The following is a 20,860-nucleotide window of genomic DNA, read 5'->3' on the forward strand; positions in this document are numbered from 1 at the left end:
TGCTTCTGTGCAGTGTCACCAGAGTCAAAGTGGTCTTTTCTGAAAACAAGAATGCCCAAGTGTTATACACAGCACAGTCAAGTCTTTGCACAGACACAGAAAGGGAGCAGAATGAGGTCCATGAATCTTTCATTTTCTTCCATTCCTGTCAAATTCTTCCCATGCAGTATAATTAACTCTTTTCTCTGTCACCGGCCAGTGACAAAGATCTACAAAGTAGCAATCACATTCATCCACTTTTGTAATATAACAAAAAGACACATACCTTCTTTAAACTATATCCAGCATGAAATATAATGGGTGGCAGCAAAATATTGAAGAAGATGGAAGGATCAAATGTCATCTGCCAGAAAGGACAAAAAAGAGGGTAAGGGCAAATAAAGTAGCCTTTAATTTAATAGGATAGGTTTTAATTGTAACTTCTTATCAGGATTAATCTCAGGATCAGCTTCAATGCCTGTAGGCCAGAATGTTATTCTGAGTTGTTTTCTTACAAGTATTATTAATATGTAGTTCCTTGCTGCTTATGTAGGTAGAATACTACTTCAAAACTCTTCCTTAAAGAAGGAAAGCTGTCATGCACTATTTTACAGGGAACACATACAGTGTTACCTGTAAGTAAGTATCTGCACTACCAGACATTCAACTTGACAGCCCCATGGCTTAATTCCTGGCTCAGACACGGACTTTCTGTTCAGTTTCAGGAATGATGCACCATTAGTGTTGTGCCTCAATTCCTCACATACAGAGTGGTGATAAAAGAAAAGGCCAACACTACCAAAACCAAAGTAATGTTTCCTTTGAAGCATATCTATTTAGGCATAGACGGAGCTTGCTAATGTTGCTTAACAAACCACTGGCTGTCCGCTAGTGTGTCCTTTCTTGAACTACTGCACATAAAAATGGTACACACTTTGACTATTTTCACTACTTCACGTGAGTTAACCTGAAAGTGATCAAAAATGTATTTTACCTCACATTTTTAGCAGGCAAAGAACATTCATGTGGCTAGGTAATGTAGCTCAGATGCAACATAACTCATTGAACTATAAATGTATAATCAGTTCTGCTAACCTGCCAGCACAGATTTCTATCGTCCTAAAGTTTCTCAATAAATCTGCTGACTGCTTCTCTAACGTCATGTCCATTGTAGCACATCTTGTCAAATATAATCGGTCCGGTCCAGTCAATCAGTTTGGGGCTGACTGCAACAAAACTAAGCTCTAAACTTTCCACAGTACCTAGCTATTTCTACTTCCCAACAAAACATAAGTGTAGCAAAGCAAAAATTTTCCTTTTTGGCAAAAGGACTGTCTATGCAGACATGAAAGTCACAAATGGCATAAAGCCTTTTCTTCTAGATTGTGATTTGAGGGTTTTGTGATGGCCTTACTTATTAGCAGTAATATCCTCAGTTCCTTGCTCTTTCTTCTGTTTGTGTCTGTGCTGACATTGTAAGTCATATTGTCATGGCAATGAAACTGTAATTTGCTTCTGGTGACAGTTATCTACCTCTGTGTTACTGCAGATGCAACATATCACTGTGTTATGAAATCTGAGAGGCACTAACGCTGTCCTGTTGCCTGCATATCTTGTATCTGTTTTATAGGCAAAGGCGTTTCCCTATATCCTCAGTAAGTGAAGGACTAGATTCAGCCATTCTGCAAAGACTAACTGGGTTTTCTGCAATGACATAGCTAAGGTGCAATTTGCTTTTCGAACGGAAGATATGCTGCTGGCTTAGTCTCTTCATGTTTCCTGTTCCAAGCCACTGGCTGGCACAGCAGCAGACACTACTTCATCCTCTTTGCAGATTTTTACTCTCAAATGCCTGTGTAATGTCAGCTCCGGTCATGGGAACATATATTTTTGTGTCTACAACAGCCAGAAACAGTTTATAAAATACCCATTAAAAATTTTAAAGTAATGGTAGAAAAGGAGGATGATGTTAAGCAAGGCAAAATGTTGTTATTCCAGCTGTTGTTGGTACACTGTTCGTATTTGCTTTCAACTTCAGGCACAGAGAGAGACCAACAGCAATATTCAGTCACTGCACTTCATTACAAGTAGTTTTCAATAAAACAGAATCCTGTTTAAAACCACAGCATCGATTGAGAAAAAAATCTTTTAATAAGCCTGTGTACTGTTTACTGTTCTGTCAGCAGGCTATATCATACCAGTACTTTAAAAAGAGACAGGATGTAATTAATGCAATGGCTTGCAGCTCCTTTGTTCAGATAAGGCGATATTTTAAAGCTACAGTATTCTAGATGAATTATTTAGCTTCAAAAGAGTAAGATCTGCCTACAAAATTACTTCTGTCTTCTTACTGACAGCTTGATTTGATAAACAGGAAGTGAGAGCTCAGCCTTTTTTTCCATTCTGCTTACTTTGAATTATAAAGTTGAAAAAAACTAGCTGGCAAATAATGTGCCAGCAACTTTAGCTACACTAGTAACTTCATTGAAAACATGATAGAAAAAGGATTTTCTTCACTTACGAACTAACAGCATCAAAAGTTAATTTTGGAATTAATTCACCAAATATGTTAAAATACTTTTTCCACAGGCATGAGGAATCCTGACTGCATGTTTTTATTACTCACAACTGTGTTCTAAAGGACACATGTTTCTAAGATATAGCACAGTCTATTCTTTCTGATAAACACACTTAGTAAACTCTTACGCTGAGGTCAAAAGGGAATTACAGTTGTACAAAAAACAGAGCATGCTGTGATCATGTTTTCTGTTTTTACATTAGTGTTTTTGCCAGTCAGGAAAGCTGCCAGGCATTGTTATTGTCTCCTAAAAACTATTGAATTCCTCCCTTTTTCCTTTTTTATTTATTTTATTTTTAAGAGGACATTTGCCAGATAATTTTAACGGAAAAAGGAGTGAAAATCCAGGCAGGCTGAGGCCTCTCCAGTAACATAGGGAAACACACAATTCACAGTTGAGACTTTTAAGAATCTTCCAGCAAAGTGACACTATGGAAAGAAGATTGGGCAATCCTCTGTAAGGGCAACAGAAACGTCTGTGCGAGTTAGTCCTTCTCCTTTCTCATAACACAAGTCAGCTTCAGGCTACCAGATTTGATGAAGATGTTCAAATGTAGTGAATTAGTACATATGTCTTGGAAACTAAACACACACTTTGACTAAGACAAACCTCTTGCAACCAACTAGCAAGAAAAAGGATGAAGATTCAGCAAATCTGACTAGTCTGACTACCAGAGTATTTTCCTGTCTCCACTCACCACAGCTCTAATAGTCCTTGGCATCCTAGTTCTTTCTGAGAATGGCAAAAGTCTGCAGTACCGACAGGCAGGCACACAATGGTGCTGCGTCAGCAAGGAATTTGAGCAGATGGCTAAATCCTAATTCTGCTGAGTTCCCCAGTGTACATTCTAAGCATAACTTAAAAGTTTTTATAATGATAACCACTATAATACACAGGAACATGTATTACTGTGCTAGATAAACAATAATACTTGGAAAAAAGCAAAACAATGTATTGCAATATTGTAAAAAAAACACTGGAAAGGGCTTAGAAGCTTCATGTGAATATGTGATGTCTTTCAGCATAAAATGCAGATTTTAAAAAGTCCTTCTGCACTCATTAGTTCTTTAAATTGTTATCATTTTTTAAGAAAGTGAACGTTACAAGAAGTAAATATAGCAAGGGTGGGGAAGGAATATACTACCAAAATATTTTAATTGTTATATACTGGAAAACAGAAAAGGCCATGACATTGTAAAAGACTCTCAACTTCCTCTCACACTTCCCTTTTTGCAATCAGCCTGAATTGCCACAATGCCCCAAGCTTGGGGATAGCCAGTGAAATCCCCACTGAAGACCGCTGCAGTAGTGACTGAATGTATGAAAACATTGTAATGCATTTAAGTGTTATTAAAAAACCCCACTTCTCTGTGTAAGTTTACATATTTACAAGTTTATATTTTGCAAATTGTTTAGTTTGTAGTTGCCTCTGCTGTGTACAGGAGGTAAACTTCCCTTGCATTATGCTGCCAGAGACAGAGGACAAATAAAGATATCAGTGGGGTATCTAAAGTTTTGGTATCAATGAATCCAAGGTAGCAGCTGCATCTGCAAGTGAACTCAGTGTCTGCAGGAGATGGGACTGTCATCTGAAAGAGTTCAGGCAACTGTTCTGCAAGCATAGTTGTATGCTAAATGATGGTCTGGTTTTTACCGCACCTTATTTCCTTTCCTGTTCTCCTTCCTCACTTACCCTTCTCACCCTAAATTCAGAATAGCCTCTCTCTCTCTCTGTTTCACATTTTAGCTTGAAACTTGTTTTCCTCTCTCAAGGGTGTAAATAAAAGCAATATCTTACACAGTTTAGAATAAAAGTAAGATAGATTTTACCTTTTGAAGCATTGCATTGCCCTGGTGACCATTGACGTTGTGGTGGCTGATCTCTCTTTTGTATTGATATTCATAGACCTGATTAGTTATATTAATAAGTAGAGTGGATGGCCCAGATTTCAGCTTTTCACATTCATAAACAGTTCCACTTTCACCATCTGATGCTTTTGTTGCGTATCGTATAATTAATCCCATTACAAGGCCTAGAGAGTAAAAAAAAAAAAACAAAACAGATTCAGGTACTTTTAAGTATCTGATGCACTGATCTGGAGAAAAATGAAGTCTATTAAAGCTAGGACAGCACCTTCTCAGTGCTTCCACCTTCACAGAGTATACCTCACTCAACACTTCATGGATGACCACAAAATGTTCTTCCAAAATGGTCTTTTCATTAGAATACACATATTGGGTTGACATATGCTCAGTTGTACTTGTATTTTTCTGATCCAGTTGCTGGAACCATTCTGATTTAGTTATTAACTGAGCTGCCCAACCACCACATTTTCAATAGATATTTAGAGAAGGGGCATACTTGCATAACTAATGTGCTGTACTGAGCATATAAAAATCAGCTGTGATTTTGTGCACTTCATTCATGGGGGCAAAACTGCCACAGTATCCTCAGGCACATTCTGCTTTCTGCAGAAGACTGTGTGTCTTTTTGAGACTGCATAAACATGGGAAAATAATAGCAGGAAGAAGGAAAGGAAGATTAAGACTGTGATTAATTGATTTGATTATCTACAGTTTAGGACACTTATCTAAGACAGACATTTTGGCTTCCTTTACAGTTAACAGAGAGGAAAATGTACGTCTGCAGTTGTCCTCGTGAAGCTGCGCTTCTTTCTGTTGGCTCTAGTAGGAGCTTTCATGATTACTTCAGGAGAGGTGACTAATATTTATCTAGGTAATATTACTGAGATTATTTCCACTCTCAGAGACTTGGCTTTGGTTTCAAATTTAATTTCCATGCTTCTTTTATGTCCTATGTGCTTTAAGACCCATGTGTATGATGAACAGCTTTACAGTTACTAATTATGAAGACATTCATAAAATGCTAAGAATACTCAGGTTAAATATTGGTGGAAGACATCTAAACATCTAGATACATATACTTAATAATGAAAGATAAGAAAGAAATTAAATTACAGGAAATAGCTGATAATCATCTGAAAAATAGGATGTTAAAGTTTCATCCAGTAATCAGATGCCATGGTGATAACTGTTATCATAAATGCCTAGAGACACAAATAGGATGTCTCTGTTAATAGTCACATTTTCCCATAACAGAGACTCTCTGAACTGTAGACTTCTAGCATGTATGTAAGGCAAGTTTGTAGCTTCCTGGACTGATGCTACAACAGAGTAACAGTGTATTGCTTGTTTAGTATACATATGCATTTATGCTTGTTTTGTATCTATTGTTTAGTATGGTTGGCTTCTTTAAACGGTAGAGGATTTAGATAAGCAGTAGAAAATCCCAAGGCCACTTTCTGAAGTTATACAGCATTTATGCAATAAATCAGATAATAAATCTAGCTGTAGTAAAAGACAGAATTCCTCAAAATTTTAGGGGAAAGCACATATTGGGAAAAAGGAAGCTAGTACTGCACATGCTACTATGAAATACAACTTCTATAGTGGTCAGCCCCAGATGTCCAAAATCATGAGTCAGAACCCAGGAAACCATGAATCAGTTTCAATAGTCAAGGTTTTAGCCTTATTTTTATTAGATTTCCTCTAGAAGAACCACATATTTAATTTTCAAATTAAATTTCAAATACATTAAAAAATTCTACTTCATTTGATGCTTGGACAAGACTTGATGTTTCATTCCATTCTCTGGAATAGAAAACTTTCAGTTTTTCCTTTACCATTTCTGTTCCTATCACTCAATGTCTTAAACTATAGACTCTCTTGCCCTTCTGTTATCAAGTATTACATAGACTTGTCAGCCTGTGCAAGGACAGCGGCAGAAAAAGACCATGCAAGAACTGGAATGTTTGGCAAAACAGTTTGCTAGAATCAGTATCAGGTCACAAAATGGAACAGGTTTTGAACAGTCGTGAGAAAGAAGTGTTTGGTTAGACGAATGTGCCGTTACAACCTGTTCACCCATTCCACCACCTCCTCTTTAGTTTCCCTTTCCCTTCTTTCTGCATTCTCTCTGTCTGTTTACCAAATTTCCCTGTATGTCCCTCATTGTCTTTCCCACACAATTGTACTGTGCTTGTCCAACCTCTTGTCTTGCTGCATTTCCTGGTCTCTAACATTTAACTGTTCATTTACAGCATCTGCCATATTAACCTGCCTTTTTTCCGGATAGTTTTACCTAGACCCTCACACTATATCTTCCAAAATTATGTAGGACAGTAATCTTTTTTTTTCTACTAGCTTTGTTTCTGTTATACTGGCAACGATGAGCATCATGCTTATTTGTACAAGCAACAGTCTTCTTGCTGCATACAGAAGACACGACTTTAAGGAAATAGCGCTATTTTTAACTGAGAGCTCAAAAATTGTGAATGAAGAGCTAAATATATGAAAGTGATTTTAAAAATAAGAGTTTTAATCCTACTATTTTTTAACCTTTGAATTTTAACTGTTTGCATTCCTTGTACACATAATAACTTTCAGAATGGCAACGTGGAACTGCTCAAGGCAGATCAGTGGAGGCCAGCTGACATTGCCTGTACGATCTCTATTGTACAGCCAAGGGGACTACTGTGTCCTACAACATTCTGAGATTCCTAATATCTGGTTTGTATTGGCTAATATAGCATATACTTTGAACCAAATTCTGTTTGATAGTTTTAAAAATGAAAAAGAATGTTCTCAATTATAGTAACGCAATTGCATTGAATTTTTCAAGGGCAAATTATTTCAACCTGTAGTGTCAGGTTTAGACTAGGAGTAGAGGACTGTTCTTATTCTGTATTCTGAGAATATATGTTATCTTCAGATGTAGTCTCAAACAGCCTCTGTAGGAAATTTCCAGAATGGAAACAAACGCAAATAGATGCAAGTAGATCCTAGTCCTGCAAAACAGTTCTTGAGTATAAATAAATCCATTTGCAGAAAAGGAGTTTTTTAAAAATGTGATCACAGTAGCTGTAGAGAAATAAAGATCAACAGTGACTGAAATTTACAACTGGAATTCAAGTTTTCCTTTTGGGTTTTCTTCTGCCACCAGCTTTAGATCTTATCCTCTGATGGAGTCCAGATCCAGATAATGTGCAGAGCCACACAAATAATGGAATGATAATGGAAGAACAAGAAAATTGTGGGAGTATCCAACAGCATCTCATATTGGAGAAATTACATTAGAGAAGACTCTAACAATCGATATTCTCAGGGCATCAATGGGGCTTTGAGGTCCTTGTAGCTCTCATTATAGATACATTATAGATAATGTATTAAATTTGAACAAAATGTAGACAAGATCCATAATGATGGGTTGAATCAGAATATTCTCAATGGTCTATGGAAGGTTCAGACAAAGACAGTTGCTATCACTACCCTATATTGTAAGAGTCAATGTAAGTGATGGGATTGTATTCTTCCTTCAGTAATAATAAATGTGCCAAAGACCCAATATAAAACCCCCAGTGAATTAAAAATCTGGGAAGAGTGTATTAAATATTTTAGTAAGTGTATTATTTATGGAATGCACTTTCTGCTTTAAGTCATTATATAACATTTCTTTCATGATAGAATTCAGGAGCCCAGATTATATTCTAATAGAAAGAATTCATTTTTAAACAGGTGTATAAAGTGCTCTCCTTTCTACTACTTCCCCTTCCAAACTGAAATCATGCTTTTGTAATGTATCTTCTGAAACATTCATTATAATTCATTTAAAGAAAAGAAAATAGTTGGGAAATAACATTTGGATGGATCTACTATGAAAAAAGACTAATAAGTTCTAATTTCCTTACAATCAGTGTTTCGTGGCAGAATAATTAAACATGAAAATTTTCTCACAGAGTTCTACGGACTTTGGCATGTAAAAACAAGTATGTAAAAACATACCCTCTATACAAATAGTTCTGATTTCATAGTGGCATGCACAGAAAGCCTTTACCATGTAAGTCTATGAATTTGGCAATTAAAACTCCCTGAAGATGAGTCAGGAATGATGCTGCATCCATCACCTGACATCACAAGTAGGTACCATACTAAGGTACTGGTTAGCATGAATAACAAAAGTTTCAAACAGTATTACATCAGTTAAGGATGTAGGTAATTGTAAATGCAAACTCTTATGTAAGGCTAAACTTGAATGTACTAGCACAAAATAGAGTACCTATCTTGTATTCTAGGAGTCCAAATCCAATTATAAATCTTTTCATCTCAGCTTCCCCCTTTTTAAGACATTTTAATTCAAAACTAGTACCAAGACTTCATTTAATTCATGTTTTAAGCACATGTATTTAAATGCAGATTGAAACAGAAAAGGGTATAACTAATGTTACAGTTTTCTTTTAAAGTCTCAATTGTTCTTTGAAGTAAGATATTGCAGCAAAATCTCGCTCTAACTAGAGCTTCTCAGGGATGCAGTTTTAGCCATTACTTGATTTTCCCAAATATATAAGAATTTCTTCCAAATGTCTTTCTTTGCCTCTAGAATGCTATTCTTCTCCTCATCTACACACTAAAAAATGTCAGTTTCTGCCTTAATCATGATTTTCCTATGCTTTCCTCTGAATCCTGGCAATCTCTCTTCATTATGGATGTTGTAGTCAGGAAGACAAAGAAGTACTCTTCATTTTTTTACTGAGGGCTGGAGATTCTATGATTCCTCTTTCTGGGACTCATTACATCCATTGCTGCCACTATGAGTTAGGGGTACTCAGAAGACACAATCGGAAGGAAGCTACAATTATTCCACACAAGAGGCATAATGGATTTAGGAGATGTAAGAATCATATTGCCTAATCATTAGACACCTCCATGAAAGTTGAATCAAGAGCTCTGATATATGCCTCACTTCCAAACATGCTGCATGGGATCCTCAGAAGAAGCTGAGGAAGGATTATTGTGAGTCATCTTTCCCATCGCACACATGCCAATAGCTGAACGCTTGGAGAGAAGCAAAAAAAAAGAGTGGTAGACCTCCAATCCCACCTCTCCAATTCCTTCAAAACTTCAGGAAGCATCTCTTAACTGCTACAACACAGAGACATTTCTTGTGAGTGCTGCAATGACTGTCTTCTATCATTCATCCTTTTTATGTTTTCCTTTCAGTCTGATCAACTCGTCCCACAGAGTATGACTTTGAAAGCAGGTACAACTTCAGTCAGCCTCACCTCCACCCTAGTGGGTATCAGACATTCCCTAGGGCTGACAACTATTCAAGCTGAGAACAATTTCAACTAAAGTTGCTAATTAACCCAGGAGATCAGAGGCACAGATTGTATTGGTGGGTTGTTGGTGGGGTTTTTTTGTTGTTTGTCTGTTTGTTTTTTTTGTTAAAGTTTAATTCTGGCTGCCTACCTGCAGGAGTGCTTTAGCCTCAATCAGAGGTAACTGGTGGCACCTGTATGTAGCCCTAATACCTAAATTCTGGGGAGGATGAGAAATTTGGATACTTACACTCAGTTTTTCATTGTGTTGGCTCTGGGCTATTCCCTAGTTAATGTGGAGGGCTATGACTTTTGTATTAGATGGGGAATTTGGCACCTAACATTTTACAACTGAGTTATCTAAAGATACTGTGCCTTGCAGGAGCTGGCTAGTAGACACTTAAGTCTTTTATTTGGTCTAGTAGTAAGAGGCCATCTTCTGGGGTCTGGTGATAAGAGAGAGGCCATCTACTCATATCTGAGAGAAGTGGCATTTGGTTTTTGTTATTGCTTGTGTAGATAATCTACCATACTCATTCTGACTATGTTGTTGTATAGAAAATTGTGCTGATAATGTATATAAAAGGTGTTCTTCCATTTCTGGGTGGCACAAAGTTACTCTTCCATATTCACCTGCCTCCTTGCTATACAGAAATCATGAACTAAGCTGAGTTTACTATTTGGGGTTTGTTTGTCAAACCAAGCTACAGTGTACAGAGAAACTTGTCCTCCGGGATACTGGCAAACAAAGGAATGAATGAATGAACAGGTAAGTCTGTATTCTTCTTCATTTTTTGTGAGTGATTTTTCAGTTTGGTGTCAAAACAAACAAAACAATTTGTGTGTATAAATACTTTCAAGCTAAATTCCTTGAAATGTATATACATGTACACATAATGCTTTTGGTGAAATAATGTTGAATTCCTCTTGAATTAATTCTTCTGAATTAATTCTGGGTTATGCTAAATGCTTTGGTTTTTTTTCTTTGCAACTGCAGAAATATTTTTAATTTTAAATATAGCTATATTTAGTGTTGAACTATTGCTTTGATAAAAAAATTAATACCTCTCCATTTTTGTAATTTCTAAACAGACAATTTTCCAGCATGGGCTTTTTTTTAAGCTAGAACTATTCAGCCTAAAACTGCATTTTCCTACAAAGCTTATGGAAAAGAACTCCAAAAAAACTTTTTATTTGTTCTATACTTTAAGTAGAACTTTCTATCGGGCTGTTCCTAGTGTTTAATTTGTCGCTGTTCAGCACTTTGCAGTAACTGTAAACCTTCTTCCTGTTTTTGTATTTCTGTGGGGTTTTTTTTCCCCTGGTCTTCCTCATACTTCACTTTCTCCATCCTTTCTGCTGCTACACCCCTAAGGGCACACTGTCTTGATAAGGAATACAGACTCTTCTATCACACTGTGGGACACTCTGCAAATAAGCGGTCATATTCTTCTATCACTTGAAGCAAAATTATTGGTTTCTTGTGCTCCTATTCATGTATCTAGCAAATAGCTCAATGGGCTGGAGTAAAGCAAACTGTAGAGCCAATACTTTTGGTTTGCACAAAACAGGTACAAAGCAGAATTGTTCTGATAATTGAAGGCAAAAAATAAGTGAGGGCAGGTTTTGGCTCACTGTCAGTGCTTGCTGCCATGCAGATTTTCTCCTGAAGTTGCTGTCTGTTGATCTGACACCTCTATCATGACATCTGAAATTCCACTTTCTTTTCATAATTGCTATTCCACAATACTAAAGATACGTAAACCCATTTCCAAAACTTCTAAGGATAAAAAGGACATCATCAGCTTTTTGGATCCTATGAATAAGCTTTTTTTCCCCTGTTTGAAGGTTGCCATAAATAATGCAAGATGAAATAGATAGTTTATTTACAATCATGAGGAATGTTTCCTTTGTTCATAAATGTTTTAATAATTCAAAAGCTCTGTCCTGCTGGAGCACTAATCTCTTAACTGATCAAAAGAATATCATGAGCTGGTTATCCTCATGATGTGCAGATTATGTTCTGGGCAGGCAGCAAAATAAAATCAAAAGATAGATAAAACTCTAATTAACTACAGATTTATTTGTGTAATGTTGTATTCCCTCATAATTAATTTCTATTTTGATAGGTTTTGTCTAAATGTTCAAAAAATGTTGTCAACTGTTCATGGGAAACAGCACAATAGTGTAAAGGAAGCTACTATAGAAATCACCCAGGTAATTAGAAAAACATCATAATTTACAAGTTGATCATAATGAATATATTGCACAGTGTTTCATGGTTTTCCTTTTGAGAGACGTTAATAGAAATACAACAAGCAAATCTGTTCTCAGTGATGGTTGTGTAGCTTGTAGCCCATAAAACTGTCAAACAACAATCTAGGTGATGTCCGACAATGAAAACCATTGCAGTTAACTAAGTATCGAGTGATGTGTATTTCAGTCTGAATTGATTCAGTTGAAGTGTGTTTTTTTATGTGCAACAGATGTCAAGATTAGAAAAAGGGCATCTTATCAAATAAATATTTTTTCACAACTTTAAAATAAATGCAAGGCAGATGAGAATTAAGAGATCCCACAGACTTCCTCACCCAGGTGTTAGGGGCTCAGTGGCTGGCTTAATACAAGTTTCCTGTTTACTTGCTTTCCTTCAAAGCATCAAGTCACTTGTGAAGATAGTGAGCCAAGAAGATGAAATAGCCTGTGTTCTTGAAAGTTCATACAGTTAACTTATCCTTTTCAAGCTATTGTATTAGATACAAGGAAGACTGTGATCTTCAGCTGCAGTTCTCCTATGGAACTGAGATCATTGTAAAATGATTGATATAGAAAAAGCAAATGAAGCTTTTATCTCGAAGTGTAGGGGTCAGTTGCCTTTTCTGTTGCAGGCTTGCAGTTGAACCTCCATGGAGTTTTCTGCATGCTGTGTGCTATGATAAACAAAAATTCTTCAGAATATGCAATCTTAACAAAACCGGGTTTGGGTATTACGCTGCTAGAGTATGTGATGTGCATAGAATGAGTCTGAGTCAAAACAGGCTGGCATTTAGATGTGTAATGACTAAGCTGTTGATTTCTATCTTCCATTTTGACAGTGTTACCCTCTTATATGTGTTACCTATATGGTAAGAGAAATGGAAGTCATGCTTTTCTCAAAGTGAAACAATAGTAAGAGAACAACAAGAGAAGTCATTATACATGTAAGTGTATACCATAAAACTCTTATCAGCGGACAATGCAGAAAGTTCTACATGAAAGTGATATACAATATTGCAAAACTTCATAATAGAAAGTTGGAACTAGATAGGCAAACTGAAATTGCAGTACAATGACAGCATTCAGGGAAGACTCGAGAGAGGCATTCTTCATAGTCTGTTTTTCAAAGGCATAGAGAAAAAACAAAAGAAAAATCTCAAGACCATTTAAACTTTATTAGACAACATGGCTTGATCCACACGGATCTTTAGACTAAGAACTTAGATATACAAAACAAGCATGGAAAACAAACAAATTAAATAATCTCTTTCACTGTGGGCATTTCCTTCTTTTGAAAACAGTAAACTCCTTAACTCCCAAAGCATCATGCAGTGGCCGTCTGCCCGCAGAGGAACGTAATGGACACATCGTGAGGATAACCAGCTCATGATAGTTGTTCCCTTAACAAGTCAGCCTCTAGCTACTTCATGAGATATACTGTTACATTATTATTTTACTGTACAATTATGGAGCTGATGACATTTAATTCGGCACATTTTCTGAGCTTTGTCAGCATTTGATCTCAAGTGCCTGATCATAAATATGTAACTAGTCGCATGTTAAGCTGGCACTTGAATTTATACTCACCATAAAGCATAGCTCCTCCAGTTTCATGCAGAAAGCGGAATCGATGGTTTTTAAACAACCAAATTGTTAATATTGTAAGAATGAGCAGAAAGTTAAAGACTAGCAACTCCACGGCTCCCTGATGATAAAACTGATCTTCATTTTTCACTGGTGCATATTTCTTTGATTTCTCCATTTCATTCCCTTTATGGAAAATATGTGCAAAATAAAAAAAAAATCACAGGAAGGAAAGTGTTATCACCTTTGGTACAAAAAAGTCCAGATATTGCAGAAATTCACAGCAAGCACATCTGTTTCATTTGCAGCCTCAGGGTAAAGTGCCCCAGCTCAAAATTCAGCTGGATTCTGGTTACAGCTTCCTGTTTCTCTCTTAAAGCCGCCCTGTCTCATTTGTAATGTTACAGTTGCATCGCTGGACTGTGCTTTCTCCAGCTGTAGTTGCACAAGTCACCCTCAAGGCTCTGTCAATTTTTTAAAATTTTGTTGTAAAACTTAGTCTGTGTTCATAATGTTTGTTCCTGTAGTTTACAGCATAATCTCTGTCCTAAAAATAATATTTTGTCTTCATAGTTTAAGAAGGAAAAACTGACGTTAAAAGAATGGCATAGCAACCTTCACTACACTTTGGAAGTTTAAAAATATTTTTCTCTTTCTCACTTTTGAATATAAGTGACACAGAATAAAGTGGCACTTTGGTGCAAAGACAGAAGAAAACAAGGCAATGAATAAGGATTTCAAGATTTAGGCCTTTAACTTGTATTGATCTTGCAGAAAAACTGAGAGATCTCTGTAAAAGCAAAGGTCCAATTACCTAGAATTAAAAGCACTTAAGAAACCCTATCAAACTGAATAAAATGCAGTGGAATTTACTTTCCAAAATTTCTGCTGTTTGCATGTTTTCATACACATTACTCCATTAGGACAGAAAAACAGTAGAAATTATCTTACTATTTATAGCTAATACTCATAGAAGCTTTTCTGTCAGAGTCCAAGGCTGCAATATATGTATTATACTGGAGAATTTAAAATTCTCATTTTCATCAGAAAAAAAATCCTGATTCTGTTTCTCATCAAAAAAGGACAATCTTCTCACTTTTTGTCACAATCTCTCAAAATTTTATTTTTTAAAAACATTTTGGGACATACTAATCTGTATAGTATCCATTCCAAGTCAGGTGTTTCTCAAAGGTGAATAAAATAGAAATAAATACTTAGATATCCATACTCTCAGTAATTTCAGGGCTGTAGTTCGTAATAGTATGAGTGTTCCTAAGGAGGTACTGTTGCTTCAATCTACTATGTTTTAAAATAATTTTTGCTTGGCAAACAATCAGTTCTGTCCTCTGTGTAAACTAATTTAATCGCATTTTACAGGTTTCCATTTTTTCTTTCCCTTTGTATGAAAAGCAGTTTCCTTCTAGTTCTTTCTTAATGCTTTTTCTTTGCTTACCGGATATCTTTTTCAATCTCTATCACTGGTTTTACTCTGTCCTCTCCACTGTTTCACTATCTTCTCTCTCTTGTTTCCATCATTTTTTCTTTCATTTTGTAGTTTGACCTGGTAATTCGCAAACATAGTCAGGATTATTTAAGTCAAAACTGTATTTCTTTGCTGATTATCAATAGAGTCTCTGCAAGATGAAAAGTTGGCAAAAAACAGCTGGTACTTCCAAATTAACGAACCATGCAACTCAATTTCAAGTAAGGAAAAAACTTAGATGTTTACCTGTATTTTTGAGAATTTGAATGACAAAATAACCTATAAGGGAATTAGGTACAGCAATTTCATTACATAACTGATGCAACTCTTTTTAGAACGTTAGTCACATAGCCAAGGCTTCTAACTTTTATAAAAGAGAAAAATAAAAACAAAGACTTGATTTGGGTATCATATTCACAGTGTAGAGGTGTGAGACTGATCATCCATCTCCAATGTGGAAGTATCAAAAGCAAAGCAAAAATAATTTGAAAATAGCCATGTTCAGTACCTATCACAGTGAAAACAATTATTTATTTACTATGAAAACCTGAGTTCTTTGCCACCCTTGTCAAATAGGTGATTTGCAGGTGCTTGTAATAAAATCAATGGAAAAGAAGCACAAAACAGTGAAAAGAGGTCATTTTATACCAAGAATCTCAGTGATTAGACTATTCATCTCAGATTTGTGAGACAAGGTTCAATTCCCTCTTCTATTTGAATTTGCTTCAACCCATATTTCTCACCAGAAAATGAGTTCCTCAGTTCTTACTGCCAGAGCAGTAAGCAGTTGCAGTATGAAATATTTGAAATGCGTGTTAACTTCCCTAAGATGCATTTCACCTCTTGCAAAAATAGGCTTATAATTCTGCCCATTTTACAAGATAATCTAATGCATGTTTCTGAAACAATCACATGCTATAGTAATTTGCACCATGCCAGAGCTTAAATGGAATAAAGTAATTTTAGATTTAGTATCAGATTTGGATAATAAACATACTTTAATTTATTGACCCATAACAGGAGGTGGAAATGATGGAAATTTCTGAGTTATTCGTTCTCTGTGTCCTATCCATTTGCATGCTGGTCACATCAGTTACACAAAAAACCCCCACAGTATGTGATCATATGAATAAAAGGTGTATTTCTCAGGAGCAAAAGGGAAAGAATTTAGATTAGATTGCATAAACAACTTGAATTCTTTATTCCTGAGTCTTTTGCTCTCTCTCTTTTAATAAGTAGTATTTTAGAGTGTATTGAACATCCTGAGAATATTAAGAAGAATATGTTGACTATCACATATACAGTACAAATTGCTAGGCAATATGTTAGTGGGCAAGAAGTAGCACAGTTTGCCTGGCTATGATTCCCCAGTAAAGAATTTGACGTAGAGCTTTTAAGTGTGGTTTGTTGGTGGGGGTTTTTTGGTGTTTGTTTTTTTTTTAATTTGCTTGTTAATATGGAAAAATATAAGTCAAGGGGGAAAAAACCCAAAAAACTAATTTACATGGTCATTAGATAGCCAATGACTGGACTTTGTTCAGGAGGAATTTTCTAAAAAATGGGCACACTCTGAAAATAGTTAAATTGCACAGTGGTTGACCAGTCATGTTTCTGTGTGCGAAACTGTTTTAGAAAGTATTATAAGATCATTAGAGAGAATGGTGGTGTGCGGTGCCATGGTTTTTTGTTTATGGTGGTTTTGGTTTTTTTTGAGAAGCACTGAAGTAATTTTCAGACTTTTATGTAAGAAAAGACATCTGTGTCATGAAAAGCTTTACTCAAAAAACAACATTGTCCTCAGGAATGAGAATTTAGACACTAGTATTCTTGCTTCAGACATCACAAAACCTCGCGTTGTTTGGGAAAACGTTGGGGGTTTTATGTTTGTTTGTTTAACTGGTTCTATTTGTTCTTTTGTTTCTACTGAACTAAGAATCACAGGCTTGTTTCAAGATTCACTTTTTTTGGTAGGTTATAAGTTTCTGAAGTTTGAATCTTACCAAAAAAAGGGCTTCAAAAAAGACTGTATCTCAAAAATAGTATCAAATGTCCCAGCTCTACAAACTTTTCAGCATGTGCCTAACTGAAGTCAGTTAACTCACTGATTCAAGCCTCACTTAGTGAATAGGTTTTGGACTTAAATTAATCTAGACACATACCAAACTTTCCTTTTACTGATAGTTAAAGGGGTACACTTCCTTAATGTTGGCATAATAGAAAGATGCTTATACTTCAAGAGTTTATTGCCATAATGGATGAGGGATAAATTATGTATTTTATCACTTTAACTGCTTCCACTGCTGAGTTGCATAGAAGTGAATTATTTTAGTAGAAAAAACACACACCTCTACATAAAACAGCTAAGTATTTCAAGGCAGCCTTCGAGAATATTTTTGGATTCTGAGACCAAACTTCTCTTTTCTTTAAACTATTGGAATACCTGTGATAGCCACAAAAAGGTTGGGAGAAATGATGCAAATCAGGTTTTTACCTCTTGCAGATAATGGCTTCAAACACTAGGCTAAACAGTTTTGTTCCTATATATGCTCTGAGTTTGGCAAGTGATTTTTTTTTTTTTTTTTTTGAGTGCTTTCCTTCATGCACAGAAGCACAATGCTAGACACTGGGGAAACATTGTAATCAGAGTTTTCTATTAGCTGAATGAAAGACTGAGGCTTGCAGGTGTTGGACTTGGGGCTTAAATTTTGCCAAAGATGCAGCACAGCTCTTTATATAAATTTGTGGAGATCTGGTTCTAAATAGCATTCATCATGTTACAGGATTGGGCCTTTAGGTACTGCTTTCCTCTGGGAGACGCAAGAAAATTTAAATCAGCTTTCCAGACGTAGCTGCCTATCATATTTGCTGCTTATAAGGAAGCCAGAAATGACATCCAAAGTGGTTGTTTTGCATTCTTAAACATTGTATTAATCCTTCACAAGGCCATGTATACTTGTCTAATCCTATAATTGTATCCTTGCCTGCAACTGGCACTAGCAGAATTTTTAGCTTGTGTGTCCATTTTGCCAAACTATCTATTTTTTAAAGAAAAAATATGATTATTTGCAAGTAAGTGTTTATCTTCCACAAAAAAACCCCTACTTTTTTTAAACTCCATGTGTCTGTATTTTTTTTTCTTTCTACATTCTAAATTTCTTCAGATGGCTTTTTTTGGTCTACATTTTTGGTCTTCCATTTCATTTGGTGCATAGAGCATTCTCTGTGAATTCTAACCAACACAAGACTTCTGATTCCTGGGCAAAGGTATTTCTCCAAATTATGTGTTAATGTTTTGGGTTTGTTTTTCTTTCTAAATGAAATTCATAATTTATGTGGATTTGTTCTATCTTGATGAAAGATTTATCATAAATACTTATTTTCCAGGGATTTTGTCCTAATGATTTTAACAAAATTCTGTTCCCTTCCAACCAGAACAGTTTAGCATTCTTAGTATGTATTTGTACTGTGCTTTTCTAAAGAAATTAATGCAGGTTTGCATCAGTGGACCTCTTTTCCACATACTGAGTTAATCCTATGGTTTTGGGGAAGTAGAAAGCTGATGTTGCAGATTTTTCTAGTGACTAATTAATATAGACTGAAACATGGAAATACTTTTTGTCATGTGATCTGTACTAAGGTCCTGGGCTTGAAGAGAATAACTGTTTTTAAATACAGAGAAAAATCTCCCTGTGTATATAACTGAAAAATGTCATGTCTCCCAACATGGTTGTTTCCTATTTGACAACACATTTGGCAAAAGTGACCATCTTTCTTTCTAATCTTTCTAATTTAATGTCAACGTTCATTCACTATGAAGTGCTACAAAACAAGAGGCAGCGTATTTTTTTTTCTACAAAACACAAAATACTTGTTTTTAGCTAACTGCTGCAATTTACCTACATCTATAGAATACCATTGAACTAGCTTGATTGCTTACAGATAGTACAATGCTTTCTAATTTTAGGATAAGGATTAGCAATCACACGCAGAATCATTAAGACTGGAAAAGACCTTTAAGATCATGTCCAATGTTTACATAATTCACAAGGCTTCTTAGGAATTCATTAATATTTTTAAATGGTCTGAGATTATTGAGTGAAAAGTGCTATCTGCATAAAAGTTAATCTCAATATCACCTTTTGGCATTCACTTAGTTATTTTAAGTTTGCTTTACAAAGAGGTGCTTATTTCCTATTCCTTCTGTATCAGAGAAGGCATTTGGAAAATACTGTAATGGTTGAGGACACAGAGAAGCAAAATTTTCATACCTGAGTTTGAAGTTAGTAATATTTTCTAAGTGGGCCAGATAGAATCATAGCATCATTAAGGTTGGAAAAGACCTCTGAGATCATCAAGTCCAACCGTCAACCCCACACCACCATGCCCACTAAACCATGTCCTGAAGTGCCATGTCTACACATTTTATGAACACCTCCAGTGATGGTGACTCCACCACTTCCCTGGGCAGCCTGTTCCGATGCTTGACCACTCTCTCAGTGAAGAAATTTTTCCTAACAGCCAATGTAAACCTCCCCTGGTACAACTTGAGGCCATTTCATCTCGTCCTCTCACTAGTTACCTGGGAGAAGAGACCAACACCCACCTCAATAAAATCCCCTTTCAGGTAGTTGTAGAGAGCAATAAGGTCTCCCCTCAGCCTCCTCTTCTCCAGACTGAACAACCTCAGTTCCCTCAGCCGTTTCTTGTAAGACTTGTTCTCCAGACTCCTCACCAGCTTCATTGCCCTTCTCTGGACACGCTCCAGCAACTCCAAGTCCTTCTTATAAGTGAGGGCCCCAAAACTGAACACAGGATTCAAGGTGTGGCCTCACCAGTGCCAAGTACAGGGGAACAATCACTTCCCAACTCCTGCTGGCCACATTATTACTGATACAGGCCAGGATGCTGTTGGCCTTCTTGGCCATCTGGGCACACTGCTGCCTCATATTCAGCCGGCTGTCAACCAGCACCCCTAGGTCCTTTTCTACCGGGCAGCTCTCCAGCCACTCTTGCCCAACCCTGTAGTGTTGCATGGGGTTGTTGTGACTGCAGTGCATGACCTGGTACTTGGCCTTGTTAAACCTCATACAACTGACCTTGGCCCATCGATCCAGCCTGTCCAAATCCCTCTGCAGAGTCTTCCTACCCTCGAGCAGATCAACACTCCCACCCAACTTGGTGTCATCTGCAAAGTTACTGAGGGAGCACTCAGTCCTCTCATCCAGATCATTGATAAACATATCAAACCCTGGGGAACACCGCTTGTGACAGGCCGCCAACTGGATTTAACTCCATTCACCATAACTCTCTGGGCTCGGTCGTCCAGCCAGTTTTTTCCCCAGATGTTCAACTGCAGCAAGCCACATGAATTCTATGCTACATTATTGCTATATGCTATCTGTAATATGCAAAAAATATGAAGATGTGATTAAGGCAAGCTAACTATCTGATGCAACATGTTTGCAAGTGGGTATTTTATACATACATTACTCAGGGAAATACACTGCAACTAACTGGTACAGGACCTTAATGCTTTTTGCTTTTAATAATCTGATGACATTCTGGCATGTATAGGCTACATGGATGTAGAAGGATGCCCCGAATGTTCAGGGTTGTACACTGAGAATAGCTAATGTGAACCCTGTAAGTAATAAAAAAGCCTGTACTAAAAGTTTCAATCCTGTTAGTTTTGTTATATTTTGTGACAAATGGTATAACTGTATTATAGTTCCCTGTATGCTATATTATTAGAAATAAAGGTACATAGAACTAGATAACTCTTGAGCTAAATTAAACCAAGTCAC

At 36.4% G+C, this 20,860-nt stretch overlaps 1 protein-coding gene across 1 annotated transcript in view; it reads right to left on the minus strand.

Annotated features, from left to right (window-relative positions):
* SLC9A9 (solute carrier family 9 member A9) overlaps positions 1-13,770 on the minus strand; it is a gene marked incomplete at its 3' end in the record, with an annotated part of 204,786 nt that extends 191,016 nt beyond the window's left edge. The window contains exons 1-3 of the mRNA XM_082003926.1: positions 13,577-13,770; positions 4,389-4,591; positions 266-343 (exon numbers count right to left, since the gene is read on the minus strand). Coding sequence (XP_081860052.1) covers positions 266-343; positions 4,389-4,591; positions 13,577-13,751 — 456 coding nt within the window. The 5' untranslated portion in view covers positions 13,752-13,770. The remainder of the gene's footprint in view (positions 1-265; positions 344-4,388; positions 4,592-13,576) is intronic.
* Positions 13,771-20,860: the final 7,090 nt, after the last annotated feature.

Source organism: Phaethon aethereus (genome assembly GCF_964289735.1).
Source record: "Phaethon aethereus genome assembly, chromosome: 9".
NCBI classification, from domain to species: Eukaryota; Metazoa; Chordata; class Aves; order Phaethontiformes; family Phaethontidae; genus Phaethon; species Phaethon aethereus.